The sequence below is a fragment of the Topomyia yanbarensis genome, chromosome 1 (assembly GCF_030247195.1).
Source record: "Topomyia yanbarensis strain Yona2022 chromosome 1, ASM3024719v1, whole genome shotgun sequence".
Lineage (NCBI taxonomy): Eukaryota > Metazoa > Arthropoda > Insecta > Diptera > Culicidae > Topomyia > Topomyia yanbarensis.
In genome coordinates this window covers 160,857,233-160,881,462 of record NC_080670.1, presented here as the reverse complement: position 1 = coordinate 160,881,462, position 24,230 = coordinate 160,857,233, and the positions used below count along the sequence as shown (strand labels likewise).

The 24,230-nt window shown below is 44.9% G+C and overlaps 2 protein-coding genes across 14 annotated transcripts in view; one reads left to right on the top strand and one right to left on the bottom strand.

Moving 5' to 3' along the window:
• LOC131679280 (disintegrin and metalloproteinase domain-containing protein 33) overlaps positions 1–24,230 on the top strand; it is a 1,109,813-nt gene that overhangs the window by 113,909 nt on the left and 971,674 nt on the right. The window lies entirely within an intron of this gene.
• Positions 18,348–18,779, bottom strand: LOC131676048 (uncharacterized). The gene has a single exon (XM_058955177.1). It carries the CDS (start codon positions 18,777–18,779, stop codon positions 18,348–18,350), a length of 432 nt encoding a protein of 143 aa, XP_058811160.1.

The following is a 24,230-nucleotide window of genomic DNA, read 5'->3' as shown; positions in this document are numbered from 1 at the left end:
TTTCACAGACAAATCACTACCACTAGCGCGACGAGATGAGAGCTATGCTGAACGTGCAGAGATTTTTTATTGGCCCAACAAACCCCCACCTGTCGACGCGCCTCGTGTGCCAATACATCGGGAACGCGGAAATTAATTGCGAGACTTTTATCGGAAAGTAAAACACAATATATATCGACTGCTAATAAGTAATAGGAAAACTCTTAAACTTTCCCATACTACATCACGGTTTTGCCACCACCCCCTCCCGGTAGTTGTACCAACGTTGTAACACGGAACACGGAGAAGGAGGTTGTCCTTCGGGGATGAAACGCGAGTTCTGCAGCATCAGTGTGTTTTCCGATCTGTTTGCCTTGTTCTATTGCGTACCTACCACGGAAGCTGTGCTGGGTGAATGCGGACTATGTGTCCTGACGCTTTTTTTCCCTGTTTGCCCTAGCAACCATACCAGTCGGTGCGCTATTTTGCACGCATTTGCCATCCAGTCTTTTAAATGCGCCCCAGCCGCAGCCCCAATTCCGCGCTCATCTCCCACACACACACCGCTGCTGCTGCTGCAGCGGTAACCGGGCCACGGGACAACATGGCAAGCAATTTCCGACTATGGCTATGACGATGGTGCTGACGGGAGTCGACTGGTGGTTACCATGCGAGCGCTGGGTTACATGTATGGGTGGATGTGTATGTGTTTGTGCGTTTTGTTTGTGATAAATGTGTACTTTCCAGGAATTATTGCTTTTTAAGACACGCCCCACACGTATGCAAACTGACGCACAGTTCCGCGAATGATGAAGTTCCGGTGGGGATTTTTTGGTTGCTCAAACCAGGGAAAATTGCCGAGGTTTACCGTGATTAGCCTCAGGTAAGCGTGTCTGTTTACGACGGGATTCACTGGAAAGCGTTTCCGGTAATCCTCGCTGTTATGGGTTTTGGACTCGTGTATTATGAAGAAGGCATTTTATTTTTGTACTGCTTAACACTGTTTTCAAACGTTGGTAAAACGCTTTTGCACCAAATAACAGGAAGCGGCTTTAGTCTAGTTCAATAATGATTTAACCCTTTCGTTGCTATAATCTTTATGATAAACAACATACATTGACTGGTTGATTTAAGAATAGATTGGATTTGAATGTTTTGTTTTCCATTCGTCAGTAACTGACACCAACTTGCTGCCAGTTAGACAATATATTCAAATCATCATAAAAACTGGCGCCAGATAGACACTAAATCCAAACAGTTCCGTCGTACTCTTCTAAACCCTACCCTCATTCCTCCAACGCAAACAATCTAATAGTTTTCTTGAATTACTGTGGGATATTTGTCTTGTTTCAAACTTCGTTCAAAAGCGAGAACAACAAACTGCGATAAGCAAGCTTGTATCATTATTTCAATTTCTATACCTTTCGAAGGGACATAGCAGGCGGGGATAGCCGAAGCACACGTGTGTCATATAAGATAATAGAAATAAATTTCCCCCGTAACTAAAGCAAAGCAATTGAAAGCGTGTTGACAACATCTTTACCGAGCACCCATGTGTTGTTTGGGCAAAGCGCGGGGTCTTGTTTCCGGCCGTCAGGATTAGAATCAATTTTGACTTTCTACAAACAATGCTACCGTGTCGTCGCGGGCAGAATGTTGCGTTGTCGGCGCACGCCTTTTCAAAGCATACCACGATAGGTCACATCAGTTACGGAGCACTCTGTTGGAGGCTTTAGTGATAAGAGCGACGCCATGATCCCCTGCAAAATATGGGAAGCATTTGTTATTGTTTCCGCTTCGTTTTATGTTGGCAAGACAAATTAGGTGTGCTTAGGTTCTACGTACGCTTTTTAAGATCTACACACTAATTTTTTTCTACCAAATCTCAGCTTTTTGCATTCTTTGTCGACATCGCAATGGCTGTGATCTCTGTAAAAGCTTTTTTTTGCCGAGATCTAAGTGAAAGTGACAGTTGAAACCTGACATTCAAAAAACATTTCGCTATAAAATCAGTAAACAAATATCATCAGTTTCAACATGACTGTGAGGAAATTGCTGTATTGAATTGAAGGAATAAGTTTTAAACTACACAGAAAAAAATCCGATCATAAATTTATGAACATGATTTCATGAACTGAACAATTTATTGAAACCGTGAATAGACAGCCGACAGTTAACCCTTAAATGCGCAATGTTGTTTTAAAACAACATCCTGAAAATCGTCTAAAAATTATTGTATTATCGTGATATAGCTGTTAGACGATTTTCACAAAATTCTAAAAAAAATGATTTGCACCTTTAAGGGTTAAATGATGTTCACGAGTCCAGGGTTTTATTCGCGATTTTCGTAATTATGTTTATGATTTCTTAGTCACCATATTCGTAATTTCTATTGACGTCATCGTCATATTTTAGTCATGTTGAGAGTGATTCATGTTCATGATTTCAGCATCATAATCACAATGTTCGTAGCACGTAGCATGTAGCACGTTATCGTGATTTTCACTCTCGAGCTTACTTTCGAATTCGACACGTGGAGTGCTGTGACTCATGTTCATGACATCACACAGAACCTTATCGAATGAAAATAGATGTTCGCACTCCTAATATATGTGCTCGTACCTATTACTGGTTGCAAGCAGCAGGATATGTGTGACATTTCATGAAATAGTGCATAGAATAACAATGATTCCACGAACATTACTCCAAATTTTGTGAAAAAATTTATGCGAAAATTTCCTGACTATGTTACGTCAAACTGAAATATCACATGAGCCAGTTCTCGGACTCATGAATAATATTCCATGATCTTGTAAACTTTTTAACAGCACGAATGGTGCGTTGTGATTATTATAGTGGACCATCATGAACCAGTTCACGAATACATGATTAACATTTGATAATTTCCTGAACTACTTCTCGACTGTGAATAGTAAGCCATGACTATTGCACTAGAAATTATGAACCAGTTTACGTATACATTAATTATATTTTATGATTTCGTGAACTATTTTTATATATGATGATTTTGTGAACTAATGCACAAGCATGGATATTGAATAGTGACTAATATATTAGGAATAATGAATTAGTTAGCGAGGATTGAGTAGATCAATTAATAAAATCCGAGTTACGCGAAAAAGTTCACGAGAAAATATCCAAACTGTTTTGTTTTTGTAAACTGATGTTCCTAAATAGTTGTCCAGATAGTTGAAACGGCCGCAGTCATCAGAGGAAAAACTTCGTACTCTGTGATTTTCTTCAATCGTTGTGCGATCATCGTAGTTAGTGCGTGTGTGGATGGATTTATTTAACGTAGAAACGTAACATTATACGGATTTTATTCGATCTCTTCTCAACCGTTGTTGTGTTCATTGTGGTGGATTTCCAATAGTGAGCCTCCGTGTTCACTTGCCGAATGACGGTGTTTTGCTCACACGCAAGGTAGGACCTCAATATCAAGGTATTCTGGACAAGCTGAAGCAGTTTGCTGATTTGCCACAACCGCCATACCACCGCCATCTCGCCACTCCGTCACCGCGCCACTCCGCCATCTCGCCACTCCACCACCATCACTTCCACTCGCAGTTTACAAAAGTGTCACCATCCTGAACAAAATATCAACATAACACACGACCAAATACCGCCCATCAATTTGCTAATTCATCATCCAGCAGAAATAAACATCATCACCGCTGTTGTGTTTTATTTCTGCCAACCGAAAGAACATATACATCCATCAGTTGTCCGCCTTCCTGAACTCCAGGGGCCAGAACGAGAAAGGTGAGAAGTAATTCGTAGTTGTTTTGGTTAGCACTTTCTTGCGCTCCTTCGATCTTGTACCTAAGTGAATTTCGTACCCAAAAACATAACTGTCATCATCTTGTAGAGTGTAAGTGGCGCTATCTGTTACTGAGCATTTCAACTAGTAACCCTTACACTACCGCACATCGTAAAATGCCAGGATTTTGTGAGAGTTGCACTGATAAATTTTCCGATGGTCGTAATGCTGTAAAATGTGGCGGTTTTTGCTCTTCGTCATTTTGCGCAAAATTCTGCGGACTAAACGACGAATTATTTGCCGCTGCTATTAACAAGTCTAACTTATTTTGGATGTGTAACACCTGCAAAAATATCATGGACAAAGCACGTTTTCGTAACGCATTAGTATCCGTTGAGTCCGCAAACCAAATGGTGATCGAGGAGCTTAAAAATTCAATTCGCAACGACATACTGGAGTAATTAAAGGTAGAAATTCGGACTAACTTCAAAACGTTGATAGATGCTGTACCAAAAACGCCGATTCCTGGACCACGACAATTTTCCTTTAATTCTGCTAAAAGAAAGAGAGACAACGATGATACAGGCTCCAATCCTTCTAAGCTGCTACGTGGTACTGATGCCGCCGGTTCATTGACACCATCCATCGCTCTGAATCGTGAAGATAAAAAGTTTTGGTTATACCTGTCAGGAATTTCGCCCGATGTCCCTGATGACAGCGTCACCAAGCTAGCTGCGGATAAACTCGGAAATTCGAACATCACTGTCGTCAAGTTGGTCCCTCGTGGCAGAGATCCTAGAACGCTAAATTTTGTCTCCTACAAAGTTGGCATGCCCACGGATCTCAAAGAAAAGGCTATGACGGTGTCTACATGGCCAGTTGGCATTGCTTATCGTGAGTTTGAAGAGAAGTCGGATTCCAGAAAGGTTTTTTGGAAACCGAATGCGCCCGACTCAGCAACAATGACTACTTCCACAGCTCTTCGCCCTCCTCCCAACCAGTTACATCGCTTGTTTCATATCCTGTATTGCCTGTTCCCGAAGTTACCGCACATTCCGAGCATTTTCTTTTCATTTACTACCAGAACGTGCGAGGAATGAGAACGAAAACACAAGAATTCCATCTAGCGCTTTCTTCTAATGACTACGACGTCATTGTCCTTACGGAAACCTGGCTGCGCAAAGACATATTAAACGCTGAGCTCTCGTCAAACTACGTAATATATCGCTGCGACCGCAACTCAACAACCAGTCATCTGCGTCGAGGCGGTGACGTCCTAATAGCGGTAAAGAACAACCTCGTAGGCTCGCAGCTAAGCTTATCTGGAATTGAAAGCTTGGAGCAAATCGCCGTGCATATCGCCCTCCCGAATCAATCTGTATATATTAGCTGTGTTTATCTCAGGCCAAACAGTGATCCGGATTTCTATCACGCGCACGCTAATGCCGTTCAAACAATTCTAGACAATGCTGGCAGCACCGACACTGTTCTCGTCTTTGGAGACTACAATCTTCCACGCCTTCAGTGGTCGCTCGATAATGATCTAAAATGTTACCTACCTATTAATGCCTCTTCGGAACAAGAAATAGCTGTAACGGAGTCTATGATTGCAGGCGGTCTGTACCAGATCTGCTCGTTGACGAATGTGAACGGGAGGATCCTCGATCTTGCATTCGTAAACAACACGGATATCGTAGAGCTGCTTGAACCTCCGACTGCTATTATCAAAGTCGATCCTCACCACAAACCGTTTGTCCTGCGGCTAGATGTACGTACCAACACTGGAGATGATTCATTTTATTCGATTGACGAGCTTGATTTTGACTTTAACCGTTGCAACTTTGACGAAATCTCCGCACTGATTGCCACTGTCGACTGGACCGACTTAATGTGTTGTAATGAGCTTGACGAAGCAGTCGCGCTGTTTTATGGCAAAGTATATGACATACTCCGCCTAAAGGTTCCACTGAAACGAGTCGACAGGAGGGTGTATTTCAAATTTCCATGGTGGAACTCTGAGATTCGCCGTTTGCGTAATGCACTGCGAAAACAACGCATGCGTTATTCCCGCGTTAAGTCAGACGAAAACAAAGTTACTCTTCGACGGATAGAGCTGCAATACGAAACGGCCCGGAATTCCGCTTTTCTTGAGTATTTTAATCATGTGCAAAATAGCCTTCGCGATAACCCCGCAACATTTTGGAAATTCGTTAGCAGCAGAAAACGATCTGGTAGTACTCCCACTGACGTTTTCCTTGGAAACGCAAGCGCGCAATCTCCAGCTGATACCGTAAAATTGTTTGCTGATTTCTTTCGCGGAGTGTTCAGAAGCGACTATACCGTCCCTTCGGAAGAGTATTTGGAAACATTACCATCGTACAACATAAATCTCCCCCGTCCCACTGTAAGCCGAGCTGACGTCTTGAAGGCTCTGACTGCTGTTGATTCGTCGAAAGGGCCTGGCCCCGATCATCTCTCGTCCCAATTTATAAAAAGCTGCGCCCACGTGCTGTCTCTTCCGGTGTGTATCACTTTCAATCGCTCTCTCGCTGAAGGCATTTTCCTATCGCCTGGAAAGAAGCTGCTATCGTTCCCATTCACAAGGCTGGAAATATTCACAACGTCGAAAATTACAGAGGTATCTCATTATTAAACTATCTCTCCAAAGTTCTCGAAAAGCTGGTCTACAACGTCACGTATGCAGCTGCATCCCACATTATCCTGGAGTATCAACACGGGTTTGTCACAAAACGATCAACAACTTCTAACCTGATAGCCTACACTTCCAAGTTGTTTCCCGCCGTCGAGAAGCGTCATCAGGTGGACGCAATTTACGTCGATTTCTCAAAAGCTTTCGACAAAGTACCGCACAACATCGCAATCTTGAAATTAAAGCGTTTGGGATTTCCCACCTGGTTGACTAACTGGTTGCAGTCGTATCTTTCCGATCGCTCGGCATTCGTGAGTATAAAAAACACGCGTTCAAGCACATTCAGAACACCCACAGGTGTCCCGCAAGGCAGTCATCTGGGCCCGCTTATTTTTATTCTGTTTATTAACGATATCTGTAGTCGGTTCAAGAACTATCGCTTCTGCACTTGACGCCGTAGTGCTTCAAGAAGATATCTGTACTATTCAAGAATGGTGCACGCTTAACGGAATGGAAGTCAACGTTAATAAATGCAAAGTAATCAGTTTCGGACGCTTGCTTACTCCAGGACGTTATGAATACAGCCTAAAAGGAAGAACAATTGAAAGCGTCGACTCGATCCGTGACTTGGGAGTGCTCTTCGATAGGAAGTTGAGCTTTTCCGATCATATCACCGCGACAACTGCTAAGGCTTTCGGGATGCTGGGCTTCTTAATGCGGAACACGTATTTCTACGCACTAAAAGCACCCTACTGTGCCCTGATCAGAAGTGTCCTGGAGTATGCTGTGCAAGTGTGGGCACCATACCATGCCGTTCAAATTGACTTCAAATGGGAAATTGACAAACTTCCATAGAATGATCCAGTTGTGTTGCCTCCTTATGCCGATAGATGTATGCTACTCGGTCTGCAGACTCTGGCGACTCGCCGTATCTTCCTGCAAAGAGTTTTTGTTTTCGACTTGCTGTCAGGTAATATCGACAGTCCCGATCTTCTCTCGGGCGTTAATTTGTATGCTCCTCCTCGTGTTCTCCGTAACCCCCCTCTGTTGTGGATCCCTAGACACCATACTTCATATGGACAAAATAATCCACTGAAAAGATGTTGCCGCAGATTTAACGAAGCTTCTTCAGTGTATGATTTTAACGTTTCCAAGCATAGATATAAGATATTAATAAGAAATATATAGTTTTAAAATGCGTCTTTACGGTGTATACCGAAGATAAATAAAATAAATAAAAAAAAATAAATTTTGTGAAATAATTTACGCGAAAATTTCCTGACTATGTTACGTCAAACTGAAATATCACATGAGCTAGTTCTCGGCCTCAAGAATAATATTCCATGATCTTGTAAACTTTTTTAACAGCACGAATGGTGTGTTGTGATTATTATAGTGGACCAACATGAACCAGTTCACGAATACATGATTAATATTTGATAATTTCCTGAACTATTTCTCGAGTGTGAATGGTAAGCCATGACTGTTGTACTAGAAATTATGAACCACGTATACATTAATTATATTTTACGATTTCGTGAACTATTTCTCGAGCATGAATGGTAACACTAGTCACGGTTCTAGGAATCGTAAACAAGTTCACGGATACATAAATAGTATATGATGATTTTGTGAACTAATGCACAAGCATGGATATTGAATCGTGACTAATATATTAGGAATCATGAATTAGTTAGCCAGAATTGAGTAAATCAATGAATAAAATCCGAGTTTCGTGAAAAAGTTCACGAGAAAATATCCAAACTCTTTTGTTTTTGTAAACTGATGTTCCTAAATCTATGAATTAAATCATGAGTTTACATTTGATTTTATGAATAATCGTCATTAAGTTGTGAACTAATCCAGGTACAGAAAATCGATTTGGCAAAAACATTTCGTAGGCTCAGTGTATTTTTACCGATTAATTTTATACATCAATCGCTCCAGCTATTTTAAATTTTTGACATTTGTAAAATTTTATCTTTGTTTATTGTTTAAATCGACAGGGAATTTTGTTTTTTACCATTGTTATAGTGCTGTGCAAAAGTGTATCCTGTTTGCTTTAGTGTTGGGAAAAAATCAGCGAAGAATGCAATTTTCCACCGAACGCACTGCCATCTATATTTCATTGTATGGATTCTCAGATCGGTACGGATTATGGCAAGTGCATGTGACAACTGCACGAAAACCGTCAAATCGGACGACGACTTTATCGAATGCATGGGCTTTTGTAAAAATGTGGTGCACATGCAATGCAGAAAACAATAAGCCGTTTTTGAGAATTCTTAGAATTCTTGCGGAAAATTTGAATTTATTTAGGTTGTGAAATGAAGGCATCAATCTGATGATGAAGTTTGCTCGTTTTCGCGACACCGTTTCTTCGCTGTTAACGCTTGGAAACGGGCATTGTATGTCGGTACTGAACTGAAGGCCTAGCGAATATCGCGCCTCGTTAGAAAGGTTTCAACAGATATTCCGGTCTGGCTAAATTCCGGTACCTCTCGACCACCTCAAAAACTTCGTCGTGAGGATGGCCCTGATTCGAGCAATATTGTTTTTGGCGGTCCCACGCCGTTGCTCTGATTGTGTATTTCCTGCTTTCATCCCAGCGTTAGCAATGAAACAGTCGAAAAAATGTTCAAGAAAGCACGAAATTGCAACGAGGAGATAAAGGTTATTCCGCTTGTTGAAAAAATGCATAGACGTCAGCGCTTTGATCTTCATAGTCGTCAATGTTGGAGTTCTCCCAAAGAAGCGAGATGCAGCTCTTAACCCTGACACATGGCCGCAAGGCATACTGTTTAGGAAATTTGAGGATAGCCGTACCCAGAACATTTGGCGCCGACTGATTTGTCTTTCGCCTCCAGAAGAAGCATGTGCTCCACTTCATCATCGACCCTTCAGAAGACTCCCCCACGATTGACAATGCAACTATACCAAGCTACACTGCCGTTGTGAAGAAGTGTCTATGCTGATCGCAGTTAATTCTGCTACACTTCTAAAAAAGCCATAATTCCAGCCAATCTTTACCGCTTCTGCTAGGATCCTTAGTTTTTAGAAATCAAAAAATCTTAGCAATAAAAGCACCCTATCCGATTCGGAGTGCCAACCGGCACATCAAGATCGATACCAGTAACATTTGTCATACTGGCCCCTGGCGAATCACGATCACGAATTGGACGGCGACTTTGGGCTGACAAGCGTGCTGTTCTACTCCCTGAGTAGGGAAGGATGACATCGATATGAAATGGCGAGTGGGCTAACAGCACGGCTGCTTCCGTCCCGTCAAAACCTTAGCAGGTCTACGGGTACGCCAAAACTCGTGCTGCTGGTACTAGTTTCGGATGGACCATTCCCGATTTTACGCCGATCCCCATGAAGCATAGTGTATGCCCTAGCATGACCTCCCTGCTCGCAACCATGGGCTCACAAGAGGCAACTACGTACACCGAGTGAAGGCGCGGCGAATACGTTCGCCAAAAGTGGTTTAACATGGTCACCAATTCGGCAAAGTCAACCAGTGCAACAACAGTAACGTGCACAATGACATCATGGCACTGGTCCTGAAGATACAAGGAAACTTCGGATTGTCGGCCAAGGAATTGAGCATCTTGGAGCAGAAATCGAAGGTAACCGAAAAGGTTGATGTCCAAGAAGTCCTTGGAGATAACGCAAATAGTGCTACCACCAACAGTGAGGGAAACTTATGAGGTGAAAGGCCTCTCTACGTCGAAGAGGCCAAAAGCTTCACCAGGTAATGCGAGACTAGGAGGTTCCAAGAAACACAGGGAGGCTCCTGGCACAGTGGTATGCGAAGCGAAGGAAGGAATCGCCATAGTGGGTAAAAACACCACATGTGAAGTCGTCGGCAGCACAAAACGGAAAGCAAACAACAAGAATAGATCCGGAAAGCGAAAGCTCTTTAAGGGACGAAACATAAGTGAAGCAAAGCTAGCGATGACTCGCACGAGAAGGTACTGCGCGCAATGCGGATACACCCGGTACTCAAGGAGCGAGGCTCAGACGTCAAGAAATTCAGACGCACCTGCGACGGAAAGATGATTCTGGAATTGCAAAGGATCCGAAGTCAAACAGCTCTACTTATAAAGTACTCACCGCGAAAGTCATGGGCGAAGCGGAGGAAGTGAGGGCCTTGTGCCCGGAGTCAATCATCCAATGTATGGATCTGGATGAAATCTCTTCGGAAAAAGAGCTAAGAGAAGCTCTGAAAGAACAGTGCGAGCTTAGAGAAGTGCAAATGGCGATCCGAATGAGGAAGGGACCTTTCGGCACGCAAGCTGCTTCGGTTAACAAGGTACAATCAACCGGGAATATCCAAGTTGGCTGGTCAGTATGTGCACTGAGTGTCTCTCAGGGACCGGAAGTGTGCTTCACGTATCAAGAGTTCGATCACCCGGTGAGAAACTACAGTGGACCTGACAGGAGCAAATTATGCAGAAGCTGCGGGGAAGAAAGCAACAAGGCTAAAGACTACCGACCTGCTCCGAGCTGTTTTATCTGTGCTAATGAAGAAGGTAACAACCACGCTACAGGAGGCCCACGATGTCCAGCCTTCAAACAGGTGACTGCAACGAAGTCACAGTAGAGATAATGCAAATTAACCTAAACCACTGCGGGACAGCACCACACTTGCTGCGGCAATCTGTAGCTGAATCTAAATGCGATGTAGCTATCATTTTGGAGCCATTCCGTATCCCGGCCAGCGAAGGGGACTGTATATCCGAAGATATCCATTTTAGGAAGTGATTTATCGCGCAAATGAAGGCATTGTAATCGCCAAAATCAATAGAGTCTTCTTCTGCAATTGATATGCACCTTCTCGATGGATGATCGATCGATCGATTCACAGAAATACTCGACAAGCTGATAGAAGAGCTTATAGCCGACGATTTCAACGCTTAGGCAGTAGAATGGGGCAGCCACTTCACCAACTCATGGAGGAGTAATCTACTCGATGCCTTTGCAAAGCTGTTCGTAGATATTTCCAACGATGGTATAACCTGCACCTACCGCTGGGAAGGTCGAAAATCAATTAGTGACGTTATCTTCTGCAGCGCCGAACTGGCAGGAAGTTTAAATTGGAGAGTGTACGAGGAGTGCACTGACAACGACCATCAAGCGATCCGGTACACTATCGGAAGCAATAGACAGTTGGAAGCGCGTGTGAATCAAGCGAGCAGAGGTGTCAAACAGCGAAGTTCGACAAGGCTCTCTTCGTTGAAGCGCTGAGGCGTGATTGCAGTCACCTGTGCTTCAGGTGGAGCTCGGCGATTGCTGACCTACATCCATGTTGTTTACGGGTCGGCAAGAAAATGTAGAGTGCCCACAACGTCGCTGAAAGAGCAGCTATAAAATCAGTGTATAAGGCAGCAAAAGCCGCACCCAGCAAGAAAATCCAGCTTAGTAAGAAAACTTGCCAAGAAGAGCTTTACCGCAACGCTAACTCAAATCCGTGGGCCTATAGAGTTGCCATCCCGAGCAAATACTCATCAGTTCAAACACCACACAGCCCCTTGAAAATACCTTAAACATGGTCCGTGCCAAAATTCCCAACCATAAAGACACCTTGAAATGGTCTCAATAACCAATAAATACACCAACATATGGTATTTTATATGGGATCTACCGGACCATGGTGATGGTGTTTTCATGGGTTGAACCCATTTCAAACACCCATGTCAAGCCCCATGAGCATGAGGTATTATGGACTTTCCGTTTGCTCGGGATGGCGAAGATAAGAGGACCGGTATCCTCAACGTGTCTCTGAGAACAGCAATCCTAGCGAACCTGGATACGTTTTGGACCTCGTTGCAAACGTGTATCGGCGATGGTAACGTGCCCAATATCTGGAAGCGACAAAAGCTGGAGATCCTTCAGCATACAGGCCGATATGTCTGTTGGATACAGTCGGAAAGGTGCTTGAAATAGTAATCCTTAACAGGCTTACAACATACACGGAGGGAGAGAACGGCCTATCCAATATACAGTACGGCTTCTGGAAAGATAGATCCACTATGGACGCCGTATCAGCGGTCGTGGAAACTATGGTGGTTGCGCAGAATAAAAAAAGCCAAATCGTTACTATGGTGTGGTTATCCTGGGCTTAGAAAACGCCTTCAACAGCGATAGCTGAGCTACAGTCGCCGATTCGCTGCACAGACTGAGAGTTCCCGAGTACCTCTGTAAGATTCTGAGGAGCTACTTTCAGAACCGGCAACTGATCTACGAAACTGACGCCGGAAAAGAAAGTACTCTAAACGGATGCAGTAGATGCTGTGGAAAACTGTATGCGACAGAAGAAGCTCACCATAAAACCGAGATGGCTGTGATAAGCAACCGAAAGGTAGTGCAGCAGGCAAGAATTTCGGTCGGAGAGTGCATCATCAACTCAAAGCGTGAAGTTAGACAACTGGGAGTGATGATTGATGATCGGCTAAGCTTTATTAGCCACATCGACCATGCATGCGAGAGGGCCGTAAAAGTGATCTCGACATTATCTCAAATCATGCCCAAAAATTCGGCTATCCGCAGCAGTAAAAAGTGACTACTGGCGAGTGTCTCGACATCGGTACTAAAATAAGCAGGGCCTGCATGGGTGACGGCACTGCAGACGGCACTCCGTCTCGGCTGAACAGCACATTCAGACTGATGACATGCGGGTATCTAGCGCGTATCGAACTATCTCGTTAAAGGCAGCCTACGTGATTCCCATAAAACTTCTATTCGAAGAAGATAGCGCGTGTTATAGGGATCGAGGCACGTCCGCAAACGAGCTCAAGCTGATACCTTAAGCAAGAGGCAATATCAGTGGGATAACGCTGTAAACGGTAGATGGACCCATCGACTAATTCCATGCCTTTCGGTGTGGGTGAACAGAACGCACGGTGAAGTGGACTTCCACTTGACGCAATTCTTGTCTGGTCATGGCCGTTTCAAAAAGTATCTGCATAGGTTCGACTACGCCAGATCCCCGTTCTGTATCGTGTGCGGTGATGCAGAGGAAATGCCTAGAGAATATGGTCTTCGAACACCGGATTCGACCACGAGCCACGAGCAAAACGAAATGAGAACGATTTTCGGTGAGAACGTCAACATGAACAATATTTTCCAAAGAATATGTGAGTACGAAGAAGAATGGGACATGGTGAACAAAACAGTCATTCAGATCATGTCAGCGTTGCAACGTAGATGGCGAGAAGACTAGAAACGTAGCAGAACAGGGTTTCGTGTGCTGAAGTGATGAATTGGAAGTTACCCTCCAACCGGAATCGCCGAACCGATCTTGACACGCGACAAGTCAGTCTGCTGAAGAGATATGAAGCAGACCAACGGTTGCAAGCGGAGTAGGCTAGTTCACCGCCGGGGACTAGACTGAGAGCACGCGTCGTCGACAATAGGTCGTCGGGCACCTGAGAACCGGAAGTCATCCCCCTCCCGGAATCGCAGGACTGATCTTGGCATTTAACCGACGGTTATCGAGATAGCAGATTCGACGTCGGGAAATTTCTCCGTCGAAGTAACCTAGGGAACTAGTTCGAGTAGATCGTGAAGAAGCACCGGCAAATGGTCGTCGGGATGTCTGTAAACTGAAAATCACTCTCCACCCAGCAATGCAGGATCGACCTCAACATCTGCCCGGGTAGCATCGGTTTCGGAAAATCTTCCACCTACGGGGAACTCTTCGATGGAGTAGGAAATATCCACCGTCGAGAAGTCTCCGTCGAGGTAGGCTAGCTCCGCCGTTAGTGACTACGCCGAGTTCGGCATCCAACTGGTCAATGCAGAGAAGAGTGTATGTAAAATATCATGCCGTACAGGAGTGATATGGCGATTACGAGACCAGCGAACTAGCGCGACCAGCTAGATCTGGAATTAAACCAAGTGCATGAGCACAGCCCCCCATAGCGGTCATTTCAAATTGAATCCGGGAGATCAGGCAAATGTCGGACTTCTTGGTGGACGTTAGAGGAGTAGGGTTCAGAGTTATCTTTTCTGTCCAGAGTTTTCATTCTGGCGCACGATGGACGAAATCGGTACTGAACGTGTGCTGGGTCGGCGTAAAAGCTTAATCGCCATACTTTTTTCTTATCACGACGAACTGAGTCGGTAGGGATATGACACTCGGCGCTCCGGGCAGGGATTAGGTTAACGATTTTCAGAGCGATCGCATATTCTTTCTATACGAGAAAGGCAAAAATGTTCATCAGATGCATTTATTGGATCAGTTGTGATGCTTAGTTATTATTAAAATCATTCCCTTTCTCTAGAGGAAACGTTTCCCTGCTGCAAAATTACGTTTATCATTCCAACCAGAAACCATCTTACTAACAATATTGTAAAATAATCTTGCTCAAACATTTACGAAAACTTTACAATGGCACCGATTGCTATAACACGAATAAGGTACAGGCTTGATAAAGTCCTAATTGGGGCCATTTAAATAATCTTCAAAAATCTCGAGAACATCGTTTCCGTCAGTACCCAGCGGCAGCAGCAGCAGCAGCACCAAGAGAGATAATTTATACAAACAGTGTCGAAACCACGACCGGTGCAATTATTTCAACGACGGCAACTTCCCCAACAATTGTGTCAATTTTATCAATTCTGTTCGCTGGAAACCAGCCGCGGCGCAGTCAAGCAGCAGCTTATTTCCTACTTCTCCGGCGGTCGTCATAAATTCTTCAACTGTTTTAATTTCCATACCGACTGGCTTTGGGAAAGTTTTCGAACTTTCCCCTTCGACAGCCCAAGGGCTGCAGCCTTTTCTATTTCAGCGATTTCTCCCAGCCTATTCCAGTCAGTGCCCAGAGAAAAACGACACTTTGCTCATTGAAACTCATTATGGCTGTACCCTTCCGCCGCCTCCGCTTTTTTAGCGGCGTTATCATGGCGCAAGTTGTGGGCGAGAAGGTGTGAAGGTTTTATCGTCCTTTTCCAGCGAAAGTCAAAACTTGCGTCGAAGCTAGTGAACCGAAAACTTTGCTCCACCCGTCCGCCGCCGCCACTGTCGTCGTTGGCGGCATTTGTGTGACCATCTCAAAACCGGGACACAGACACATCCACATCCACTCAATTCATTATGGATGGGAACTTAAGTGAAAAACTTAAGCAGAGCACACCTCTTGCTAGCTTTTGGTCTGTTCCTGGTTTTTTTTTCTCGCAAAAACCTTTCTCCCGAGCGCCAGTGTCAGTGGTAGAAGAACTTTCGACTAGGGGCTTTGATTGTCTTTATCTCGAAAATGGCAGCCCAATTTAGATTCCTTCCGACGACTTTTATCCCTGTTGGTGAGTATCTAATGAATAGAAGTTTTCCTTTTATCGAGTCAAGGTTTGCGCAAAAAGGATACTTGCCTCCGGCGAATAGATGTCTACTGAATGCTAAAACTTGATCCGGCTACATGGTTGTCTCCTGCTCGAACCAGCTTGGTAAAGTTCCATCAATCACGGGAAGCAGTGGGAAGCCGGGAAAAGGGGTTCTTATCTATGCAAACTAATCATAAAATAACATTTGACTTGTAATAACACACAAGGCTCGTTAGCAGTTCGATTGCTGCTCGATTGGATTGAAATGCCCTCGGAGTTCAGTTTCATAACTTCACAAACATCTCCAGCTAAGCATTAGTAAGTTTTGTTATTATTATTGTTTTTACTCGGTTCACGATACAGCGGTGCCAGTGCCGTTACCATGGTATCTGCCGATCGATGGCAGCACTCAGCGAGAGGAAGACATATACATACCTTCCGAAGAGAAACATCGCAAGCAAGCGAAGAATAAACATCATTTAGAAACCTATATTTATTCAATCTCTCGTGCCTACCGATAGCAGGCGGAACATCGTCATGGTGACTAACTGCCCGTCCTAGCTTGCTTCTTATTCGATGAACTTCGCCGTTACCAGGCATGAAGTTGTGTAGTAGATGCTAAACAGTGATATTGCGTAACGAAGGAGATAAGAAGGGGTAGTTTTCTGTTGCCTCCTGCTCAACAGGAAAGCTACAATCATTGTAGCCTAAAAGCTCTTCGCGACCTGATCAAAACGAACCGTAATTGCTGTAAACACGGTTCAATTACGAAAAAGGGCTTGTCTTGCGGAAAATTGTCTATCCACGAGTAGCAGCGGGAAATATTTTACTTTTCTTACAAAAGAAATGTACAGGATTCACTCAAACTTTGAAAACGAGGGCCGAGGCTTCTATATCGACACAGTTCGATAAATTAGGATAATGTCTGTATGTGTGTTTGTTTTTTTTCTTTTATAGTAAGGTTTACAAACTTCAAAAGCCTGATCTGTAGTGTATTGGCACTGTGTGGGACTCACGACCAACTTTTGTGCCTAACCACTAAAACACTGTTTCCTTTTTTCGCCCTTCTTCCCCCCGGAACTACATCAAGATATTATTTCGTGACGGAGTTGTACTTTCGTCGCACGTCTCTTTCTTCTGCTCTATCTCGGAGTCTCACTTGGTCCATGGAATGGCTCAAACTTTGAGATTTGATTTAACTCTCGACTCCTCACTTGCTTCCCATCTATTACGTCGCCATTTTGCTCTCGTCCCAGTGAGCCGTTTAGATGCTGACTCCATGAGCCATTTAGCTCCTGTTTCCGTGAACCATTCAGCTCGCAGCCTAATCACGATCTACTTGGATAGTCCCCGTCGGTGAACTCACTCTACTCCGACTGAGAGCTCCCCGACGGAGAAATTTCTCCCGACAGCGAAATTCTCTCGGCAACGATGTCTGTTTCATGAACCAATTAGCTCCCATGATGTTCTGCTCTCTACGTTGACCAGTAGGATGCCGTGGTTGATCCGGCTATTCCGACGACCCTATACTGGTGGTTTGTTGCATTTGGTTCAACTCGGCGTAGTCCCAGACGGTGGAGTTAGCCTAACTCGGCGGAAAGCGACCAGCAACCGTTAACGGAAACGTTATTCTTGCTTCGATGCAGTCCGGTAGAATGCCAAGGTCTGTCCAGCAATTTCGCAATTCCGGGTGGAGGAATGCGTCCGGTTCACTGGTGCCCCAGCGATTCGCTATGGACTGCTCGGAATAGTCCCCGATCTTTCCAACTCCGACGAAGAGTTCCCTTGCAGTGGAAGATCTTCCGAAACCAATGCTACCCGGGAAGATGTCGAGGTCTGTTTAGAGATTCTGGGTGGAGATTGACTTCCAGTTCACAGGCTCCCCGACGACCGTTTTCCGATGCTACTTCACGATCTACTCAAACTAATCCCCGACGGTGGGCCTAGCCTATTTCGACGGAGAAATTTCCCGACTTCGAAAATTTTCTCGAAACCACTATCTCGATGCTGGTCTGTTAGTTGCCGAGGTCAGTCCTGTGATTCCGGGGGCAGTTTGACTTCCGGTTCTCGGGTGCCCCGACTACCTATAGCCGACGATGCGTGCGCTCAGTCTAGTCCCCGGCGGTGAAGCTAGCCCACTCCGGTCGCTCCCGGTTGTCTACTTTATCTTTCTTCCGCAAACTGACTTGTCGAGTGCCAAGATCGGTTCGACGATTCCAGTTGGACTCAAACTTCCGGTTTATCGGTGCCTCGACGACCCGAGGCCGTATACTGGTACGTTGCTGGTCGTTGCTCCTCTCGACATCTTCGTTGCAAGCGGATATGATCTGAACGACTGTTCTGTTCACCGCGTCCCATTTTTCTTTGTCCGGCACAATTTTTAGAAAATATTGTTCATGATAACGTTGTTCTCATTTCGTTTTGCCCGTGACCAGACAAGGCTTGCGTCATGTGGAAGTTCACTCAACCGTGCGCTCTGTTCACCTACACCGATAGGCATGGAATTGGTCAATGGGTCCATCTACCGTTTACAGCTTTATCCCACTGATGTTTCCATTTGCTTAAGGTATCAGCTGTAGCTCCTTTAGGGACTCCTCTCGTGCCTCGATCCCTTTAACACTCGCTATCTTCTTCGAGTAGAAGGTTTATGGGAATCGTTCCAGCTATCACGAACGCTGCCTGTGACGAGATAGTTCGATAAGCGCTAGACACCCGCACGGCCATCAGCCTGAACGTGCTGTTCAGCCGACATTTGTTCCTCTTCGTCTGCAGTGCCGCCACCGAAGCAGGTCCTGCGTATCTGTGCACCGATGTGGAAACACTCGCCAGTAGTTGCTTTTTATTGCTGCTGATCGCTAAATTGTGAGACAGTACCGAGATCACTTTTACGGCCCTTCCGCGTGCATGGTCGATGTGGTTATTAAAGCTTAACTGGTTGTCTATTATTACTCCCAGAAGTCTAACTTCCCACTTTGAGTTGATGATACACTCTCCGACCGAAAATCTTGCCTGCTGCACTACCTTTCGATTATTTATCAAAACCATCTCGGTTTTATGATGAGTTAACGTTAGCTTCTTCTCGCGCATTCAATATTCCACATCATCTTTCGTCTCCGTTTCAAGTACTTCTACTTCCTTTAACGATTTGCCGAAACCATAGAAGCACTTAAAGCTGACAGTCTTCACGCCCCTAGGAAGCTCAGCTTCAGCACTCCCTCTTACAAAGCATTCCAAAGAGTTGAATCGAGTATGGAACCCTGTAGAACGCCCGCTATAGTTACACTTCTTTTTCCGGCGTCAGTTTCGTAGATCAATTGACGGTTCTGGAAGTAGTTCTTCAGAATCCTACAGAGGTACTCGGGAACTATCAGTCAGTGCAGCGAATCGGCGATTGTAGCCCAACTAGTGTTGTTAAAGGCGTTTTTTTACGTCTAGCCAGATGTAAAGGATTACTCTTTCAAGTACCTTGCCGACTATATCTAATAGACACATCGGTCTGCATGCTGAAAGATTGCCAGAGAGCTTGCCTGGCTTCGGCAACAACACCAGCTTTTTGTCGCTTCCAGATGTCAGGGAAGTTACCATCGTCGATACACTTTTGTAACGCGGTCGTAAACCTTTCCGGGTTTGCTAAGATTCCTGTTTTCGGAGTCACGTTGGGAATACCATCTGGACCGAGGGCATGCGTGTATGTGTGTGTCAAATCATTCCACTAATTTTTCTCAGAAATGGCTCATGGCGATTTGCACAAACTTAGTTTCCAATGAATGGTATATCGCACCCATAAGCTGCTGTTAAATTTTTAGTTGATCGGACTTTCGGTTCCGGAGTTACGGGTTGAAGAGTGCGATCACACAGCAAATTCCCGTATAAACTGGTAATACCATGATGTCCGAATGATGGAATACATATTCAAATGGGTTCAACATTTCTTGGATTTAGGAGTATAGATCAGTGATGACCAATTCATCACTAATAGTGAATCCAAGATTCTTCCAATATATTGTCGTCTATCAATATTTCCGGAAGTCCCGGGTTCCGTGCATATTCCAGAACTAAAGCCACTTCGTGGATGACTGAACCAATTGCACCACAAGGTGGATTAAAACAGGTTCTTTCCTTTTTTATTTCGACTAATATGTAGTCACATTTTCTTTTTTACCTTTTAACGAAATTCATTAGCTAGAGATTACTGAGTAGGGAAAGTTATGAAAATTTTGAGCCATAGTACTCAAGTGAGAGCAAGGATGTGAAATATACAGATCGGAAAACTAGAAGTGGCAGGCTTAAAATCTAATCATTTGTCTTCTGCTGGCAGGAGTCGAGCTTAGGTAGCAGGTACAGTTCTCACGGTAAAGAAAGACAAGTCTGTCTTTACCAGGAGACATGTTGGTAGACTTGATTTATTCGTAGATAAGCTGCTTAAGCTTGATTTTTGCTTACTTTTTGGTCATTTGAATGAGAACATCCTCTTAATCACGTAATTCCCTGTTGAAACATAGAGTCATCGTAGTGTAAACAGTGGTGTGTTTATGTACTAAATGTTTTGGACACCGTCTAGTCCCAGTTCGTAAGGAACCGCGTAGCCCAGCGTACATCATTGGTTTCTACGGTAACAGGTTTCTACGGCAACATCTCGTCGATTTCCTCTACTGCCCATTGCTCCTTGCGCTTTAGCCATGGTTGCTCTTCGCGATGTCGTACGGAGGCCTCTCTAATATTGGCCTAAAAGCTGGTGACATCAGGTGACACTAGGTGAGGGTAAGACCCGATATTGCCGATCGTTTACTATCTATGTAGCATGAGATAGCGGCCAGACTTCTAATTGCGACACGTTCATTCCTGCTCCGACGAGATGTTTGACTGTTCCGGTAATTTTAGAGTGAGTCGCCTTTAAGTGTAAAGCGGTAAGCCAGAATTTTAATAATTGTTACTGTATCACAGAAGCCGTAAAAGAAGATATTCCAGAGTCTTCAAAAATTCCAGGTGCATTGGCAGAATGTTGTCATCCATAAACTGAAGTACGCAGATCAATTTGTACGACTACTGCCAATTCGGGATCATGGGGCACGATATTGGACCCTTCTTGCATCGTAGCTGCAGATCAAGGGAAGGTTTTTCTTCCGAATGTGGGATTTCAGCTTCAGGTGCCTCCACCAGCGCTACGAAGTCGCGGCCCTCACTCGCAATTGACGCACACAATCTTACTGAATTTGAACTTGATGCATCGCTTGCTCTACTGATCAGCACTCCCTGCACTTCGTATTGAATCTGATCATTTTCTGCTAGCGTGCTGATTCAGACGCCCGGCAAACTCCAGGCTCGCCTCATCGAACATCTCGAATATCCAAGATCGGTCGTTTAGGTTGGTATCGAGCGCTTTGTAATGATAATAAGAGTAGATCACAAATTTGTTCATCTCTGGCGTCCACAAGATCCGACAAATTTGTGTTCCCGTGAGGACTGGTGTCTTCTAACCGCAGCATTCCGCACAGGTGTCGCGTTACTTCGTGCGTGTTGTTTGTGGTTGCTATGTCCATTCTTAGCAATAATTCATGGGATTCGTCTCTTCTGTAAGCCATTTGTTCCGCTTCCAGTATCTGGTCATAAACACTGTGCCCCATGCTGTCGGAGTAAGTTATCCAGTGGAAACGGATCCCTGTAGTGCAGAAGGCAGTGAAGAAGTTTGCGGAGGATTTCGATTACCATCGGGATACCTGCCAAATTCCAATCCGCCTCGATTCACTGAACCGGATCTACAAGAAGTTCCTGGAGATACAAAGACAAATCGCGTTGTAGGATAAGCTGGAGATATTGGATACCCACCTGAAAGAGAGAATGAATTCCGAAACGTGTTTTTGTATGGTCAAAGGATTTCTACTGTCCAATCGTGCTGCTGACCCAACCATGCTGAAGAGCACAAAGGCGGCATCTGCTCATGTTTGTCCTCGTTCAATCTACGCTTACCCAAGTTTGACGGTGATTTCTCGCGTTGATTTTCATTCCGTGACATATATACGTCGATGATCCACAGCAACTTATAAATTCGCGAAGCTGCAGTACCTGTTGCACTCACTGGCGGTAAAAAACCGAAAGTCATTCGAGTCCGTAGATATACAAGCGAACAACTACGCATCGACTTGGGAAGCATTGCTAAAGCGGTACTATAACAAGCGGTTCCCGAAGCGACAGCTCTGTACGACCTCCCATCGGTCAATCAAGAAAGTCTCCAAGAAATTCACGCTTTGGCTGACGATTTCCACAGGCATGGTAGGGGTTTGGCAAAGTTAGGCGAGCCACACCCCCTTGGTAAACCTCCTTTGTTACAAGTTGGATCCCACTACACTACGTGCTTGGGAGGAGAAATCCAGCAATAACGACGACGTAACCTACGATATGCTGATGGAATTCCTCTACCTACGTACCCGTATGCTTACGTCCGTCATAACCGATCTGTGATATCGGTCCCGACAACCGGTTACAACCAAGGTGGCCGGTTCGATTCCAATCCCCATGCTGTTCAAGATGGCATACAAAGCAGCTACCATTGAGTAGAACTACAATACTCTGCCATGTCTCGCCTGACCAGAGAAGCATTTCCTCTGTCCGTCATCCACCGCCGTGAACTGGTTTCCCAGAAACGCTTATGCTGGAATTGTTTCCGTACTGGACACCAAGCCAGGAACTGTACCTGCGTGTTCTCCTGCCGTAACTGCCATGAAAAAAGCACTCCCTCCTGCACGAGTTAGCACCATCGAACATGCAATCTACTCCTGTTATAGCGGCAAGCCAGATGATTCCCTCGACGTCCGCCATCGCTGGCTCTTCCAGTTCGATGATGCCGAGCAGCCAAGTGAGCCTGTCAGTCCAGGCTGAGCACAGCACAGTTTTGTTGGAAAATGTTTACCTCCTGGTCGTATCTCAGAACGGCAAGGAGATACCCGTACGAGCACTCCCAGATGCCGGATCTATGTGCAACTTGATCACCGAGAAGCTTGCAAATTCTCTGAATCTCCATCAAACCAAGCAGATCAAACGCAAATTGACTTCTATGATCAAGTCGAGTCAACTCCATACTTCACCAAGTTTGAGTTCCTAATTCTCGAGAAACCGACGGTCAACTTTCCGACTGTTCCGATTGATGTTTCCGCGTGGAATCTTCCAAAGTTGTCACTGACACACCCCAGATTCCACATTCCATCGGATATTGACATCGTTATCGGTGGTGAAGCGAACCACGAGCAGCATTGTGGTAGCAAGCTTTTCCTGGGAGAGGGACTACCGTTGCTTATAGGAACCGTGTTTGGATGGACTGTTTCCGGAAAGATATCCATAGATTATCCCATCGTATCCGATGGCTGCTATCTTTACACTGTCGAACGACGCTTAGAACAAGCACTGTAGAAGTTCTAGGAGCTGTTCCGTATTCCGTGAATTCCGATGAAGAAAAACAGTGTGAAGAACTTTACGCTAGTCTCACCACTCACGATTCGTCCGGTTGTTTCCTTGTTCGTTTGTCACTAACCCGCGATCCGCTAGTCCTTCTCAGTGAACCTAGAACCATCGCCGAACGTCGTTTCTCCCGTTTCCTAAGCCACGAAAAGCGAATGGAGCGTGATCCACTCAAAAAGGATGCAATCTCATGGACGAATATGCACAAATAGTGCACATAGAAAAGATCGTCTATGCAGTAGAGGACATCGTCCCTTACTGCTACAGGCTTTACAAACATGTATGCGAAGAATGCTTCGCAGAAACGGAGGTCCGAATTGTTTACGGCACGTCACGCGAGACGTCGTCAGGATTTCCTGTTAACAATAAGCAACTCACTAGATCTGTCATCCAGGGGAACCTACACTCGATCGTCATGAAGTTCGACACACACATGATCGCCTTCGTTGCCAACACCGAAACCGCTGCCAGATCCAGCATCCTTTCGAGGACCTTCCGCTTCAACGCGTTCTCTGGCGTCCCAACCGCGACGAACCGCTCACAACGTACGAGTTCCAAACAGTTTCGTACGATTTTGCATCCACACTATTCCGGGCAATTCGCACGCTTCAACCGGTTGCGCACCAAGACGGCGTCAGCAAAGTTGGTGGGAGATTCAAGCACACCGTAACTTCCGGAGATTTGAAGTATCTAATTTACCCTTAAAACTTATATCTTTCGATACAGTGAATAAATTTTCAATCGAAATAAGGTTACGGTTAGGACAATAGTAGCACTTTAAAATGAATATGGAGAAATTGAAATACAAGTAGCCAACCCGCGGTGAAAGTTTCGATTTTGAAGTGATTGGACTTTCACCCGCGTACCTGACACACCATAGTTGATCCTAAAGCGAATTGCTAAGTGATCACTATGGGTTTAGCCCTTGTTTACCCTCCATTCCATGCCTGGAGCCAGACCCGGGCTGAGAAACGTTACGTCAATCCATGCCTCCACCCCATTTCTAAGGAATGTGCTAGCGGAGCCATTATTGGCTAACACAGT

What these genes read in the sequence shown, in the direction of transcription:
- LOC131676048 (XM_058955177.1), bottom strand. Translation starts at nt 18,779, where the DNA reads ATGGTTTTGATAAATAATCGAAAGGTAGTGCAGCAGGCAAGATTTTCG.